Source organism: Xenia sp. Carnegie-2017, unplaced genomic scaffold (genome assembly GCF_021976095.1).
Source record: "Xenia sp. Carnegie-2017 unplaced genomic scaffold, XeniaSp_v1 HiC_scaffold_44, whole genome shotgun sequence".
Lineage (NCBI taxonomy): Eukaryota > Metazoa > Cnidaria > Anthozoa > Malacalcyonacea > Xeniidae > Xenia > Xenia sp. Carnegie-2017.
In genome coordinates, this window is record NW_025813509.1 from 272,610 (window position 1) to 290,403 (window position 17,794).

A 17,794-nucleotide genomic window follows, 5' to 3' on the forward strand; every position below is an offset into this window, starting at 1 on the left:
AGGCAGCAGCTTTACTTCGCCGAGCAGCAAATTTACTGAATCCAGACTCTTCTGGATCAGCAAGTCTTAGATCTTTATCGACTGCTCAAGATGGTAATCTTGCCAATCATGGAGCTGCTCAACGTGTCCAATCGTCAACACTAGACAGCACATTGCCAGAACAACATCAGGCTTCGTCATCCCAAGCTTCCACATCAAGATCATCTTGTTCGATAAGAGAGGAGGAGTTTAGGCGGTTGTTTGCAACGTATAATCGAGCTAACAATAGAAAGATGTTTTCTTATCCACCAGCAAAACGTGGTCGATCTAAGTCGTGGGGACAACAAGGTCGGTGTTACAAACCACAAGAGACTTGGACTTACGATTTTTTTGTTTGACAAACCATGAGCAAGATTGTGTGCCTACTGGAATGGAAAAAATTAAATTACAAAAAGCTGGTCTTGGACGTAGACGTATTTCTTTCCATAAAGATTCAAGTGCAGCCAAAGTGAAGGCAAAATTAGAAGAGATCTATCCCCGGCTGGACTGGTATCAGGCGGTGGTTTTGAGATATTAAGGAGTGGTTTATCACCCAAAGATTTGTATCTTATTACCCCTCCACCAAATATTGGATATTCTGTCCACGTTCTTCGTGGTAGTTCTGGCCCAGGGCTGGCAATTGCATATATTAGACCAGTTCAAGCTGATCTAGATTTCTCATCCTTGGAAACGGATGATCACGCTCCTGCAGGAGATGCTCCAGAAAATAAGGTACTGTATTCATAGCTTTGAGTAATTTAAAGAATAAATTATTATACAGAAAATGTTATATGTATACATACATTGTTTTTGCTAGGATATATCTATTGGACCAACAGTGAAATGCTTAAATTGCTCAGTGCAGATTCCAATGAATTCAATCAGGAATCATATGGCTAAATGTGGAATGGACAATCACCATAAGCAATTTAAGAAGGTCAAGATCAATGTATGCTATAAGCTTGCATTAATTCCTATTACACATTTACTGTGAAAATGTCACACAGTTTTTGTTCACCTACTTATTTTGAAAATTAAAAGTTTTTGTATCTCAGATAATATGAATAATTTTTTATCAGGCAAGTTTTTCTGGAACTCCATTAATGTCTGAACTGCATGAAATGTTTCCTGACCTTCATGATACTGTCATAGAAAAAGCTGTAAGTGTTTTTGAGGGAGACATTGAAGAGGAAGTTTCATCATTGTTGGATCACAGTAAGTACTTACATCATTATATCAAGTTCCATGTATGGGATTATCATTATATTTTGGTCGTAGCATAGACTCCATTGAGGCTGAATGGTGGTGTGAAAAGACAAATATTTTATTTTTCATTTTTGTCATTACCCGTAGAAAATCAGAGTTGCAAGATCTAGCTAATGAATGAATAAGTTTGGACTGGTTGATTTCTTGAAGAAACACAAAGATGTTGTTCAACCACAACTTTTCCACGATCAACTGCTTCCCTTATTAATAAAGACGACTTAAAAAGAATTATTGAAGAAGAAGAAGAAGCCTTCCTTGTAATCAACTGATGTTGTTTTTGAAACAATACATTGATCTAATTGATGGGACAACTAGTGGTAAGTGTTTTGGTAGAAAGATACAGGGAAGTTTGTAAGTGGTTGTAGTCAGTCTATGTATGTTTTTTTGTGTGAATATGGTTTGCTTTTTAATATTTGCACCACAACTGATTATATATTATATGTTGGAGCAGCAGTAACTTTATCTGTTTGAACAATATCAATGTAAGTAATATTTTCTTGCTTTTAAATTGGACCTTTGCTTTCTCCAAAAAAACTTAAATATTTGACTGTTTGATGTACTAGTTATATTAATACTTTAATACCTGTCCTTTCCTAGGGGGAAATCTTATAGATCTGTTGTCTTTTTGGACTGGGTGTGATTTACTGCCTGCAAATGGTGCAATCCTGCATCTCAAAATTGACAGAACAAAAGATCGTAATCTGCCCCCAGAAAGTAGAACTTGTTTTCATTTGTTAGTTCTTCCATGTTATGAAAACTTTGATGAACTGAAAGCTAAACTGGATAGAGCTTTGCAATTTGGTTCAAGAGGATTTACCAATATTTGATCTTGGAACAGTTTATACATCTCTTTCAGCAATAACATAGCTTGTTATAGGTAATATGGATGATGCACAAAATTGAAATATTTTTATTCTTTGTTTTGAATATCATTTTTATACTTAAAGACTTAAAGTGAATATGTTAATGTTTCATTAAATTTTGTTCTGGCAGTGTATCAGCCATTGTGCGAATTAACGGTGTGCAATGTGCAATATACACATCGTTTTAGCTAAAATGAAAACAATTGCACATCACTTTTTAAAACGATATGCAAAAAACATCTTTATTGATTGTTACCACATAAATTGAAAAAAGTTTTCAAGCTTTATCTTACTCATCTTAACTTTATAACGAGTGCGCTGCACGACATTAAAGTCCATGTTGACACAATGTCATCAAATTGAAAGACGTTGTCACTTTGAGACTGGGAAGTCTGTCAACAGTCAACACACATTAATTTTTGGATTTGCGTTGTTTTGTACACAGTAACGTACTGTTTTTGGCATCGTAGCTATTTTGAGTATTTTCGATAAAATTAGGAAACAGTTTCATTCTGATTTTTCAAAGAAGACAAAAAAAACTTAAACAAGCCTAATTTGAAAAATAAACCAAAGGGAATTTCGATTTTAAATTAGTCTTTCATGAGAAAGAAGCCGAATTTGGCGTTAATGTATTTTTGTTTGTATTGTGCTTCTGTGAATGCATAAAATAACCTTTTATAAAGTTAAGTAATGGAAGCTGTTGTTTTTATGCCGTAAACGACCGTAGAATGTTGAAATTTAGCAAATATTGAAGGACGTTTGAAAACGTGAGACTCTATCGTTAGAGATTAGACTTTAAATTGGTATTGGTGAAACATAGTGTGTCTTTGTCGTAGACTCGTAGTGCAACACTTTGTTACTAACCAATGCTAACTCAGGGTTACGTATTAGCAACAATGAGATGGATGTTAGTAACGTTAGTAACGTCAAGTTTTGAAAAAGTAACAAACATTTAATTTATGCACTCCGCATGATCAATTACAAACGTGTAATGAATGAGTTAGTGGTCAAGAACTACTTGTATAAGAGTTTGTATGCACTTCGTTTGCCAGAAGTAATCTAAACTTGAAGGTGTAAACTGACCACAACAAACAACATGGTACATGTGCCAATTCTTTAATCCGGGACGAAAATCCTAAAATTGACACCCCACTAAAATTGCAATGTCAACATAGTTCTAACTTTCAAAAACAAAAAGAAATAACTTTTCTGAAGTTCTTGACATGTTTAAAAGGTTCACTTTAGGGGTGGTCATGGGAGGAAAAACTTTGCATAACATCAATATTTACTGAGAGAATTACTATGTACCATCTCTAGTCAAATATAAAGTTTGCATAAACTAACCAATATTCTTGGCAGAGATTGAATTTTCATATCTTCAAAGAAAAAATCACTCCATTGAATTTTTTCGCGCCACGCATATCTTATTACGCATGTGATTACCATATTGGAAGGCAGTCTATTTCATTGTGTGACCAATAGGATTGACGATATGGCAAACGGCAGCCAGTAAACTAAGAGCCTGTTCACATGAACCGGTAGAGGGTTTCTGCGAGGCGTGAAATGATTTTAAGTCATTGAAAAGAGTTAAAGCTTTAAACACAAAATTTACAACCTTTTCTTAAGCGTCATAAGTCATTTTAGTCGTAGTTTTCAAATCAAGCTAAATTATTTGTCTTCATTTTAAAGGTTTTGTGAATTTCCAAAGTCATACTACAGAGAAATTGCTTAAATAAGATTTTTGTTGTGAAGTATTTAATTTAGTTTGATATTTTCTATACTCCCAATCGTGGTGGTCAAATCAGGGTGGGCGACAAAATTTTTATTTCATGAGCCGCGTCTTTCCGCTGACTTTGACCACCAAAATCCGCCATGTTTTTGACCACGCGGCCGTGCGCTAATAATTTATAGTAATTTTGTTGACGTTCCCCCTCCAGGTTTTATAGAACTCAATGGTTACTACACATCAGAGATAAGCATTATCTTATTTTCATTACATTCTTTACTCTTGTGTCTGCAGTGTTTTTTATCATAAGTAACTATAATTCCGTGTAGTTGGAGTTTGAAAATTATTCATAATTTGCAATGGTTTATTAAATAACAAAGGTTTTTTATAATATGAAATGACTTATGCAATAATCTATTTAAAAAAAATGATACAACTGACGCGATCTACATGATACCATGTAAAGACTGTTGAAAACAATACATAGGACAAACATCAAAGAAAATCGAAATAAGACTCACAGAACACAAAAACGCCATAAAACGAGAGATCCGAACTCACTACCGGCAGAACATACCCACGGAAACAATCAAACATTCGACTGGACAGAAACTAAAGTACTCGGACGTGCACAGGCTAAACACGGACGCGAATTTAAAGAAGCTTGCTCCAGTAAAGACAACGACACAATAAATAGACATATCGACATACCCATCATATACTCACAACTACAGAAAAAGGACAAAAAAAACTACAAACAACACCAAAACTACAACATTAAACTCTAATAATATTAACACCGATATCATATTCACAATACACCAAAACCCATGGCAATGCATTCCACCCCATCCAATCACATTAACCCACCCGCTAATCCAATTAGAGGTCTAAGCGTCTACAAGCTGAAAGCACGTATATATAGATAATTTACTCATTCTGACGAAGGCTATAAGCAACGAGTCGAAAGCTCAATAAAATAATTTTTATACAATTCGGAGATACTTTCATTTTTTATGTACTAAATGCCTGAATTACCAATTTTCAAACTTGATAATCTATTTGTATGGAGTTTTGATTAATGAAATGAAAAAAACATTTGCATTTACGAAAATATTGTCTTAAGCTTTGACATTCAAATTCTGTCTTAGATAGTTGATCCTCAACTCCTGAGTTGAAACTTGTGAATTTTTTCTTCATTTAGCTCTAGTCCTTTGGAATTTGACTAATCTCAATGTTATTATGTTCTGCATGAGGTTCTTATTTATGTATTTTTATTTCTATAACAATAGTTTTTAGTCAGTGATGTATATTTAGTTATATAACTGAGATGTTCTACATAGACACACTATGGAAGAACATACAGTAGAGCCACTCTATTAAAATTTTTCGTGACACACATATCTTATTACGCATGTGCTTACCATAGTGGCAGCCAGTCAATTGCTTTTTTTGACCAAAAGGAATGATGAAATGCCTAACGGCAGCCAGTAATCTAATTAAATATACAGCAGCCAGTTGCACATGAAGTGGACCTACTGTATGTTCCCTATACTGTGACATAGATGTCATTATTGTTTCATAATATTGCTTGTTGAAGTAGATCTTGACTCACTCTTCATCTTCAATCGTAATTTAGATGTGTTTATGCAACGAAACTCACAAGGATAAAAGATTGAGTATGTGACATGTAAAGAACTAAAGCAGGCATAATTTTGTTCACACGGTCGTCTTACTTCTATAACGGAAGTAATTTTAGAAAAATTAAGCGATATTTTAGATTTACACTAAAGACATAACAAATTAGCTAAAGCGGCATCTCGATAAAGTATGACTAAGCATGCATGAGAAATCATATCTAAATTGATATAGTAACTTTCCAACTATTGACAATAAGATGCATAAAAAAGGAAAGCAAAACCTGTTCAAAAGTATGGGAGAGGAGAAATAGCATACTTCTCTATGGAAAAAATGGGAATCTCTGAAAATTTATGTAGGAGGAATAGGATGTCCAATCAAGCATCACCTCCCTTCTTTGCTGACGCCACTTTTGACTAATCTCTGTGTGTCTAACAAAATGTTGATAACTGTATACAACAAACCATTTTTTTAAAGTAAGAAAATTTGAAAAATAAGCCAATGTTAAACACAGAAAGGATGTATTTACACACAGAGAAGAACGCAACCGAATCTATTTTTGTGAAATTTTGATTCATGCAACACAGTGAGCTTTTAAAATTATACTTTGATCTTGTTTATCTAGCAGTCTTAAGGCTTACTTTTATTGCATCCTTTACTGTTGTACCTACATTGTCTTTATTGATCATAAGTAATTATAATTGCGGGCAGTTGATGTTTGCCATGCATTCATGATTTACAATGGTTTATTCAATAACAAAGATTTTTTATAATAAGAACTGATTTATGCAAGAATATACATGTACGGAGTTTTTATTAATGAAGGGAAAAATCCGTTCACAGATTCGAAAATCGTGTCTTAGTCATTGGCATTCAAATCCTGTTTTAGATAGACGGTTCTCTATTCCTGAGTTAAAACTTGTAAAACTTTATAAGATTTAGCAGTAGTCCTTTGGAATTTGACTAATCTCAATGTTATTATGTACTCTGCATGAAGTTCTTATTTATGTATTTTTATTTCTATAACAATTGTTTTTAGTCAGTGATGTATACTTTAATACTTAGTTATGTAACTAGAATGTTCTACATAGACGTCATTGATGTGTTTTATTACTGTTTGTTGAAGGAGATCCTGACTCACTCTTCATCTTCGTTCGTTATTCAAATGTGTTTATGTAACAAAACTCACAAGGATAAAAAATTGATGTTACAATAAGGTATCAACTTTCATCGCCATTTTTAATCTGATATGTAAGTGGTCGCGTTGTTTATATTAAATCTCTCATCCGTTTGTTGAGTATGTGACATGTAAAGAACTAATGCAAGCATAATTTTGTTCACACGGTCGTCATATATGAAGTCTTATTTCTAAAACCAAGGTAATTTATCGAAAGTAAAACGAGATTCTGAAACTATATTGCTAACTTAACATAAAAAATTTGCTACTGAAGCACCTCGATAATGTATGACTAAACATTCAAGAGAAATCCTCTTTAAGTTGATACATCAACTTTCTAACTGTTGACAATAAGCTGCATTGTAAAGGACAGTAGAACCTGTTGAAAAATATGAAGGAGGCAGAATAACATGAGGACATTTTCTACATGTAGGACGCTGAATTTTTCATTATAAACTATATTTGTCTATAGGAAAAGGTGGATCTGTAAAACTTTAGGTAGGGAGGGGCACATGTCGAATAATGCATCACATCCCTTCTTTGCTGACGCCACTTTTGACTAATCGCTGTGTGTCTAGCAAAATGTTGTTAATTGTATTGAACAAACAATTTATTTTGAAAGTAAGAAAATTAGCAAAATACGCAAATGAGACGCAGGAAGAATGTATATATACATAGGTAGACGCAACCGAATCTATTTTTTTGAGATGTTGATTTATGAAACACAGTGAGCTTTTAAAATTATACACTTGATCATGTTTGTTTAACAGTTTTAAGGTTTACTTTTATTGCAACCTTTACTGTTGTATCTACAGTGTTTTTATTGATCATAAATATTTATAATTGCGTGCAGTTGATGTTTGACAAGTATTCATGATTTACAATGGTTTATTCAATAACAAAGATTTTTTATAATAAGAACTGATTTATGCAAGAATATACATGTATGGAGTTTTTATTAATGAAGGGAAAAATCCGTTCACAGATTCGAAAATCGTGTCTTAGTCATTGACATTCAAATCCTGTCTTCGATAAGTGATTCTCTATTCCTGAGTTAAAACTTGTAAAACTTTATAAGATTTAGCGTAGTTCTTTGGAGTTTGACTAATCTCAATCTTATTATGTACTCTGCATGAAGTTCTTATTTATGTATTTTTATTTCTATAACAATTGTTTTTAGTTAGTGATGTATACATAATTATGTAACTAGAATGTTCTACATAGATGTCATTGATGTGTTTTATTACTGTTTGTTGAAGGAGATCCTGACTCACTCTTCATCTTCGTTCGTTATTCAAATGTGTTTATGTAACATAACTCACAGGATAAAAAATTGATGTTACAATAAGGTATCAACTTTCATCGCCATTTTTAATCAAATATGTATGTGGTCGCGTTGTTTATATTAAATCTCTCATCCGTTTGTTGAGTATGTGAAATGTAAAGAATTAATGCAAGCATAATTTTGTTCACACGGTCGTCATATATGAAGTCTTATTTCTAAAACCAAGGTAATTTATCGAAAGTAAAACGAGATTCTGAAACTATATTACTAACTTTACATAAAAAATTTGCTACTGAAGCATCTCGATAATGTATGACTAAACATTCAAGAGAAATCATCTTTAAGTTGATACACCAACTTTCTAACTATTGACAATAAGCTGCATGGTAAAGAACAGTAAAACCTGTTCAAAACTATGGGGGAGGCAGAATAACATGAGAACATTTTCTACATGTATGACGCTGGATTTTTCTTTATAAACTATACTTATCTATGTAAAAAGAGGGATCTGTAAAAATTTGTGTGGGGAGGGGCACATGTACAATCATGCATCACCTCCCTTCTTTACTGACGCCACTTTTGACTAATCCCTGTGTGTCAAACCAAATGTTGATAGTTGTATACAACAAACCATTTTTTTTAAAGTAAGAAAATTTGACAAATAAGCAAATGTTAAACACATGAAGAATGTGTTTACAAAGAGGAAGAACGCGACCGAACCGATGTTTGTGGCATGTTGATTCATGCAACGCAGTGTGCTTTTAAAATTATACTTTTGATCATGTTTGTATAACAGTTTTAAGGTTTATTTTCATTGCATCCTTTACTGTTGTATCTACAGCGTTTTTATTGAACATATAAATAATTACAATTTCTTGCAGCTGATGTTTGAGATGTATTCATGATTTACAAAGATTTATTCAATAATAAAGATGTTTTATAATATGAACTGACTCATGCAAGAATATACATGTATGGAATTTTTTTATAAATTTAAGGGAAAAATCCGTTCACAGTTTCGAAAATCGTGTCATAATCATTGGCATTCAAATCCTGTCTTAGATAGGCGATTCTCTATTCCTGAGTTAAAACTTGTGAAACTTTATAAGATTTAGCAGTAGACCTTTGGAATTTGACTAATCTCAATGTTAGTATGTACTCTGCATGAGGTTCTTAATTATGTATTTTTATTTCTATAACAATCGTTTTTAGTAAGTGATGTATACTGAGTTATATAACTAGAATGTTCGACATAGACGTCATTAATGTGTTTTAATACTGTTTGTTGAAGGAGATCCTGACTCACTTTTCATCTTCGTTCGCTATTCAAAAGTGTTTATGTAACAAAACTTACATGGATAAAAGATTGATGTTACAATAAGGTATGAATTATCATTACCATTTGTAAACTGATATGTATGTGGTGCGTTGTTTATATTAAATCTCTCATCCCTTGGTTGAGTATGTGACATGTAAAGAACTGAAGCAAGCATAATTTTGTTCACACGGTCGTCTTACTTCTATAACGGAAGCAATTTTAAAGAAATTAAGCGATAGTTTGGAATTTCACTACAGTCATAACAAATAAGTTAAAGCGGCATCTCAATAAAGTATGACAAAACTTGCATGAGAAATCATATCTAAATTTATATACCAACTTTCTAACTATTGACAATAAGCTGCATGGTAAAGGAAAGTAAAACCTGTTCAAAACTATGGGGAGAAAGAATAGCATGAAGTAATTTTCTACATGTAGGACGCTGAATTTTCTTTACATACCTTTGCATCCATCTCTAGTGATAAAGTTTCTGAAAAGGCCTGTTTATGTGCAGTGGCCTTACCTTGCTAACAAGTTCGACTTCCCCTGCTCTGACTATATTATCTTTTCCCTTGATTAGTCTCTCGATTCTCGCTATTTTCCAAAATCCTCTTTTCAAACTTTCCTCAAACACAAGAACTATATCACCTAATTTCGGACACAAACTAGCCTTTACTTTGAGAACCTTATGACACTCCTAAAACTTTTTAAGTATTCCTTCCTCCACCTTCACCAAAAATGCTTTCTCAATCTCGCTAGATACCTAAAACTATGCTTTACCACTCCTGCATCTTCGTCAGTTATTGTATGCAGAATTCCTTCGTCTGGAATAGATTTTAATCTTCTTCCAAACATAAGATGTGCAGGAGTCGGTACATCTACATTCATTTCATCTTCGTATACATAAGTCAATGGTCTAGAGTTTAGCGTACCTTGTACCTCAACTAATGTTGTTAACAGTTCTTCCTTGTTCAATTTAACGTTACCCAATACCTTCCTCTGACAACCTTTCACCAATGCTAACATTCTTTTAAAAAATCCACCCCACTATGGTGTCCTCGCCAAATTAAACTTCCATATCAACCGATTACCTTCCAAATATGATTTTATATCCTTACTTCCATAAAACCCCTTCAACGCTTTCTCAGTTGCTTTAAATCTTTTTGCGTTGTCCGAAACTATTAGCAAGGGTGCTAGCCTTAGCAATGGGTGCTATCCCATTCTAGCAGTAAATCTTCGCATGCAATTTAAAAAAACACGTGCACTTAAACTATGAACTAAATCAAGCTAAATTGCTCTTGTAACACAGCAGGAAAATAATGCGGTGTATACTTTTACCATCTGTCCATCTTCTTTTGCAAACAATGGATTAGCAAAATCTACTCCTACTTTAGATAAGGGTGGTGAATAGTGGGCTCTAAAATCTAGCAAATTCGCTTGGATTGGTGTTTTATAAACCTCTCCTTGATGTCTTCTACAAATTATGCAATTTCCTATCACCTTCTTCACGATCTGTCTATCTCGTGGTACGTAGCTATATTTGCCTCGTAGCTGAACTAAGGTCGCTCTTACTCCACTATGATGAACCTTATTGTGGCAATCTTTAATAATTAATTCGGTTAAGTGATGATCCATAGGCAGTAAAATTGGTTCTCTAGCTTCTAGCTCTAAATCTGAATTGCCAAGTCTTCCTTTACATCTAACTACCCCATCACGCTCTACTATGTTTAATTGTCTAACCAATTGCTCATAGTCATTACGTTACATGTAGTTAACCACAATAACAACAAATGCGGTTGCGGTTCTAAAATATGTGTTTACGCATGTAAGCAAGCTTCTAGCGCATGCAAGCAAGCTTCTAGATAATGTCCTAATTAGTAATGATATTGCAAAATAGATATTAAGTTAAAATATAAAAATATGAAATTATAATATGATATAATAGTTTATAAATGATATTACATGATAGTAGTTGCTATCATGTAACAGTTCCATTAACTCTTTCTGAGCAATTGTGATCAACGCTCGTTCTGCCATTATCAGCTCTGACACTTTCAATGTTTCAGTCCTCTTTGTTCCGTGTTTAACTCTTGCATTCAAATTGTCTACAAATCGCCCAACGATAGCCATGACCCGTATTAGTCTCTCTTGATTACTAATTTTGCCAAATTTTATCACACAATCTTTATCTACCACCTGTGTGTTAGCCAATACTGTCTTTTCGACTTCCGCAAGACGTTCCTCTGTAGTTTAAACCTCTTCTGGCATTGGCCAATCACACTGGGGACCTGAAATCCACTTCAATCCCTTCCACCAAAGTTCACTTTCCTTTAATTGTGATGCCGTAACTGTCCTTGAACCTAAGTTCGCAGGGTCGTCTACACCCGGACAATGTTTCCAATTATCCTTCCTGCTCAATGTTAAAATCTCGTTAACTCTATGGCGCACAAACTGTTTCCATTCTCCCCTATTACCGATCCAGCACAATGCAATCATACTGTCCAACCAATAGTATGTACCATTAAATTGAACTTGAACTTCTAAGGCCAACTTTACTGTGTCCATCAACTGTGCTAATACTCTAGTTGACATCACTTCTAGTCTGGGAATTGTCTGCAATTTTTTGGCGCTATCCTTGTTTTCGACGGAAGCAACTCTACGTGGTAGGCACCGTTTATCTCTGTCACACAATATACGACCACACAGTACGCCTTTTGGCTGGCATCTGCGTACCCATGCAAGTAACACTTTACCTTACCAAGTAAACTACCATACACACATCTCGCCACAACTAAATTCCTGACTCTCTCTAAATCTTGTATCCACCTCTTTCAACGTTTTTTCTTGTCACCTTTCAGCTTACTATCCCATTCAGATTTCTTATTACACAGCTCCTGAAACAATAACTTAGCACAAACTACAACTGGACATATAATACGTAAAGGATCAAATAATCCTGTAAGTATACTTAGTATATTTTGTTTACTTGGGATGATTGCCTTTGCTCTTTCAGCCAACTTCCAGAGGCTAAATACAAAGCGATCCAAATTACACTCCCATCCCAATCCTAGTACTTTCTCAAAACTTCCAATGATACTATTTTCCCCAACTGATTTATTGTGTCAAGTCGTTTATATTACTGGATGCTGAATTCCATGATGTACTATCAACTACTGGATCTTGCTACTGAGAAGAGTGAACGTATTTTTTAATGAATAAAAAAAAGAAAAGGATTATTTGTAAAATTACTTGCAATACTATTTGTTCATCAATCCATTTAATTTTGTTCTCATTTTGTACATTGCAAATTGATGCTTTTTGCACAAGCTCTTTCTTAATTTCTAGCTTGAAAAATGGCTTCACCACCACAAAAACTGAAGTTTGAGGTAAACGGATCTCGTATAAGTAAACTTTTAATCAATAAAGGAACCCAAGCCTTAAAAAAAACACTGGAATCTTTATTGAAGCCATCAAGTTTAGCTGATAAACTTAAAGATCCCTCTACAAAGAAGACACTAACATCTTTGAAATTTAATGTCATCAAGAATGAGCAATGGGATCTTCTTTACCCGTCAATTGGTGACCCTGACACTGAAAACTTTGACATCACATTATTGACTGTCTTATTGCGTAACACATGTAGTCTACCAGCACCGCATGGTGGATGGGATAATCCTTCCTCTTCAGATACTTCAATCTCAGCAAATATTGCAAGAATAAAGTTTTATCGAAACAAAGTGTATGGCCACATAAGCACAACTAGTGTAGATGACAGTACGTTTGAGCGCTTGTGGGATGAAATCTCAAAAGCATTGGTTGGTTTGGGTATTCAACAAACTGAAATAGTTGAATTAAAGGAAGCTCCCCTTAGTCCCAATGAGGTAAATTATCTTGAAATGTTAAAAGAATGGTATGGAAAAGAACAACAGTTAATCAATGTTGCGGAGAAAACTAACGAAAATGTAAAAGAATTAAAAAAAGAGTTTGAAGCTATAAAAAATAAAGTAGAAGAAATCAAAGAAAGCATGCCAAAAAAAGTTGATGTAGTAGAAATTAAACAAGATATGGCAACAAAAGCTGATGTAACCAGAGAGAGAGAAATGAAACAGGACAAAATATGTTCTGATCTTGAGAAGCTTGGAAAGTGTAAGTTTGATAGTTTTATAAAAGATCTTAACAAGAAATACCTTGAAGGCACTAGACAATGGTTATTTGAAAAACTCGACACTTGGTTTAACGATAGAAGTGAAAATGCTTCTAATGTCATGATTTTGATTGCCGGTCCAGGCGTTGGTAAAAGTGTTTTTGCTGCTGCGTTGTGTCGACGATATTCTGAAAACAAGAAACTTGCTGCTTCTCATTTCTGCAGATATAATATATCAAATTATAGAAATCCTCGAATATTGATAGAATCATTGGCTAGTAGCATGTGTGATACAATATCAGATTTCAAGTCTAAACTGAATGAAGAATTAAAGAGAAACCATTCCAAAGAATCGATCACCGATGAATTCATTGTTTTATTAAATAATCCATTGCATTCATTGGAAGATCATGAACCAATGCTTTTGGTTATTGATGCCTTAGATGAAAGCCAAGTTGATGGCAAAAGTGAATTGTTGGAATTGATTGCAAAAGAGTTTGACCTACTGCCTAAATGGATTAAAATCTTCATCACCAGTCGTCCAGAACTTCCTGTTCAAAAGGAGTTGAAAGACATGAATCCTGTGGAAATTACAACAAAACCTCGTGATGAAAACAACGAAGAAGACCTGCACAAGTATTTGACACATCAGTTGAAGGGTAATTTCTTCATTGCTGACAAGTGGCACGAAGACAGTGATGACAGTGATGACAGTGATGACAGTGATGCCAGTGATGGCAGTGATGACGATTACAAAGCTTTCCGTTTATTAGTTAAAAAGTGCGAGGGTTCGTTCCTGTACGCTTATCACGCACAAGAGAGTTTAAAAAAAGAAAAAACTGAGCTAACTGTCAAGAATATTAAACAATTGGTTCCTACTAAGTTGAGTAAATTTTACACAGAACAATTCAAGAGATTAAATAAATTATTGAAAGAAATAATTTTATCAACACCCAAAACCGTTATTTCCGATGAAAACTTTACGGAATGTCTTCAAGTGTTGGTTTCTTATGAAAGTATTTTGCCTTTGTGTTTTCTTTTTCAGTGTTTAGGTTTTTCTGATGACATGAATTTTAAAGATCGTATTAAAATACAGGAAGTGCTATCTCAATTTTTTCCAATTTACGATGATTATTTGACCGTGTATCACAAGTCTCTCGTTGATTGGTTAAAATCAGATGGTTATGAAGAGCATGAGTTTACAGTTGATCCAAAAAATGGACATAAGTCATTATGGCATGCTTGTGAGAAAGTGTTTAAACAAATTAAGTCGATGAACATTTTTAAAGATCAGATGAACACTGCTATGATTAAATATGCTTTGAAGAATGGAGTCTATCACATGATTGAATGTAGCGAAAATGTCGACTTTAGTTGGGCAGTAGATGTCAAAGTGGTTTGTGCGAGGTTAATGGGTGTGGAAGACATTTACATGAAAACCATGAGGTCTGAATTGTTTGAAATCATAAAGGAACGACGTACTTTCTTGAAAAAAGATGTACTTGAAGAAGTATTAATTGACTTGCTTGCGACATTTAAATATGCGATGTATGTTAAAAACTTTTTGTATTTACAAACTATTGCAAACAGAATTGATTGCAGTAACGAAAAAAGATTATTGGCAAGGGATTTATTGAAACAAGGAAAGCTTGTTTGGTTTGAGGATTTAGAGTCAACGTATTTAACAAACCATCATCATTTAACTGTCTCCTTGCGTGCTAACGTTACATCTCTTTGTGTGTCGTCCAATGAAGAACTTCTTGCTGTAGGATATGAAAATGGCCAAATATCTATTTTTGAACTTCCAGAATTTAAACAACGATGCACTCTAGGCAATGCACTCGATGATTCAAGGTTGGAAAATTTAGATAATATAGACAACTTTATGTATGACACCTTTGACGATGACCATCCAGCATTAATGAAATTTGGTTTTGTACGTGGAAACATTTGTTGTTGCTCCTTTTCACCTACCGGAAATAGACTGGTAACTAGTGATGGATCTACTGAAGTAAAGTTGTGGGACGTTAACAATGGACGTTTGTTATTATGTTTACAGTCAGATGATGTCGTTAATCGTTGCTCTTTCTTGGATTCTGGTTTGTTTATTACAGCAGAAAATGGAGAGAAGAAAAAAGACGATTATCTTGTCATGAAAGCATTTACAAAAGTGTTCACTGCATGGAATTCATTAACTTTGCAAAGAATTGATCGACGCTGCGTTGTTGATTACCAAAAACTACAATGCACTGATAAATATTCAGAGTTCTTTGTTGAAAAATTCTTCAAGACTTTGTATGTTTTTGAATTCCCTAAGGCAATCGATATTTTTTCAAGAGAAAATAAATATTCACAATGTTCAAATTCATCGACAACCCACCATTATCGTGATTGTATTTTTTATCATACAAGACAGAATGGAAAGTTTTCTGAAATCACTCAGTTGACAAAATACAACGATCAAGGAGAAATCGAGTTTTGTTTACCAGATGTTTGGTGTCCATGTGTTGCTAGGACTCTTAACAAAGTCCATTCAATCTCGTTTAAGGAATTTTACGTTCTGCCGTATTTTTACAAGCTTAAAATTTACAAAACTGATCATCTTTGGAGACCTTCATTTATCTTTGAGAAATTTAAATTTAAATGTTGTTGTTTTTCTCCGGATGGATCTTTTTTTGCTGCTTTCGCTGTTGGTGACCACGTCAACATTCATATTTGGAGCATTGAACGTTGCACTGTTATTCAAACCGTACCAATGCAACTGAAGAATGCATTAGGATGTTGGTGGTCGAATGGTTTACTGTGGATATGGGATGGTTCAGATCATCTTATGAAGATATCAACTTCGTCTGAAAATTTTGTAGATTCTACTCAAGCAAAGCATGTTAACATTGGATTTAAACCCTTAAAAATCTTAACATTTGGTGATGTCTTAGTTTGTATTGACGAAGAAAAGTTTGTTCAAGTTGTTAGAATTACCAAGGGTGAGATACAATACAACAAAAGACTTCCTGCCCAAAGTTCAAAATTTAAAGCAGCTGCTGTATCACCTGATAATTCTGTTATTTTAACTGTAAACAAAACAGAATACACATTATGGAAATGGAGAAATACCAACAATGAACTTTACTTGAAACCTTGGCATACTGCACAAATACCCATAACAGCTGTCATTAAAAAATTTTCTCGACTAAGTTTAACTGTAAATGAAATAAAGTTCAACTGCTGTATAAGTGATAGTAAGCAGGTAGTCATAGCATTTTGCAAAGGCTCAATAAATATGGGCATTTATGTAATTGCTTTTCACAGGAATGGTGATGTGAATGCGATTTTGCATGATGTCAATCGCTCTTCATTGTACTCCAACCTAATCATACACAAATCTTATTGCATTGGAGTGTCTTTATCGTCATTGGTTGCTGTAGATTTAAAGAGTGGTAAAGTTTGCGCTGAAGTTAACGACGGTTATTTTATGTCTCATATAACTATGCATTCCAATACAGGAACTTTAGCTATTGTTGACAGTTTAAAAAACAGAATTCAATTTTTAAAACTTAATGTTCCTGAATAAATACATCAACTCAAACTTTAATAGTAAATTCAAAAACCTTTTGAGAAAATTGTACATAGATGTTGATGGTCGTAAGGATGGTTGCTTGTTTCCACCTACTATAGTTTTCTACAGAAGAAGTTTACTTATTCTACCAGGCAATCTTTAAGAAATTATCAACATTTACCAAAAATAAATTTGGACCAATTTTGCAAAAGATCTTTTAAATTTATCAGTACTATTTCTTGGAATGTCTTACCTCCTGCTATTAAAGAATGTAAAATATTATCTATGTCTTGCAATTATATGAAACGATGTATAATTGATTTTTATAACACAAATGACTTGTATTTAAAAAGAGCGCTTCTATACTAATTGATCATGAATATTTGTTTATTCCTTTCTAAGATTCTACTTGTAATCTTCATAAATGAATTGTCATTTAAACAGGGCATCCTCTAGATATGACTACTACTGTAAGATGCTCTGTCAAACTTATTATTATGTATTGTACCTCTGAACAAAATTCATGTTGATGATTTACTTTTTTCATAAAAATGTATGGTTAGATAATTTGGTTATTTTTATTTAACATATAGATAACATTTAACAGTTGTCTATACAGTTATAGATACACGAGTATGACGTCATTGTGATAAAAACTGAGTGGCCACGAGCCGCCGGCCAATCAACGTTTGAAAACCGGGTCTTTTCTTTTCTTTTTGCTCAAATGCGTCCAATACTTCAACTAGGCATTCTTAATTTCTTTATTTGCCTATTTAGGGATATATTAAGGTAAATATTCAAAT

General features: G+C 33.7%; 3 protein-coding genes across 3 annotated transcripts in view; all 3 read left to right on the forward strand.

Moving 5' to 3' along the window:
* The window catches only part of LOC124456250 (brefeldin A-inhibited guanine nucleotide-exchange protein 1-like), a 21,105-nt gene extending 14,278 nt beyond the window's left edge, over positions 1–6,827 (forward strand). The window contains exon 19 of the mRNA XM_047006738.1: positions 6,638–6,827. Coding sequence (XP_046862694.1) covers positions 6,638–6,727 — 90 coding nt within the window. The 3' untranslated portion in view covers positions 6,728–6,827. The remainder of the gene's footprint in view (positions 1–6,637) is intronic.
* The window catches only part of LOC124456230, a 156,674-nt gene that overhangs the window by 71,095 nt on the left and 67,785 nt on the right, over positions 1–17,794 (forward strand). The gene's annotated exons all lie outside the window — the stretch shown is intronic.
* Positions 6,712–16,037, forward strand: LOC124456243 (the record flags this gene model as incomplete). The annotated part of the gene is made up of 2 exons (XM_047006727.1): positions 6,712–6,728; positions 12,637–16,037. A coding segment is annotated over exon 2 (3,393 nt), but the record flags the coding sequence as incomplete, so codon positions are not given.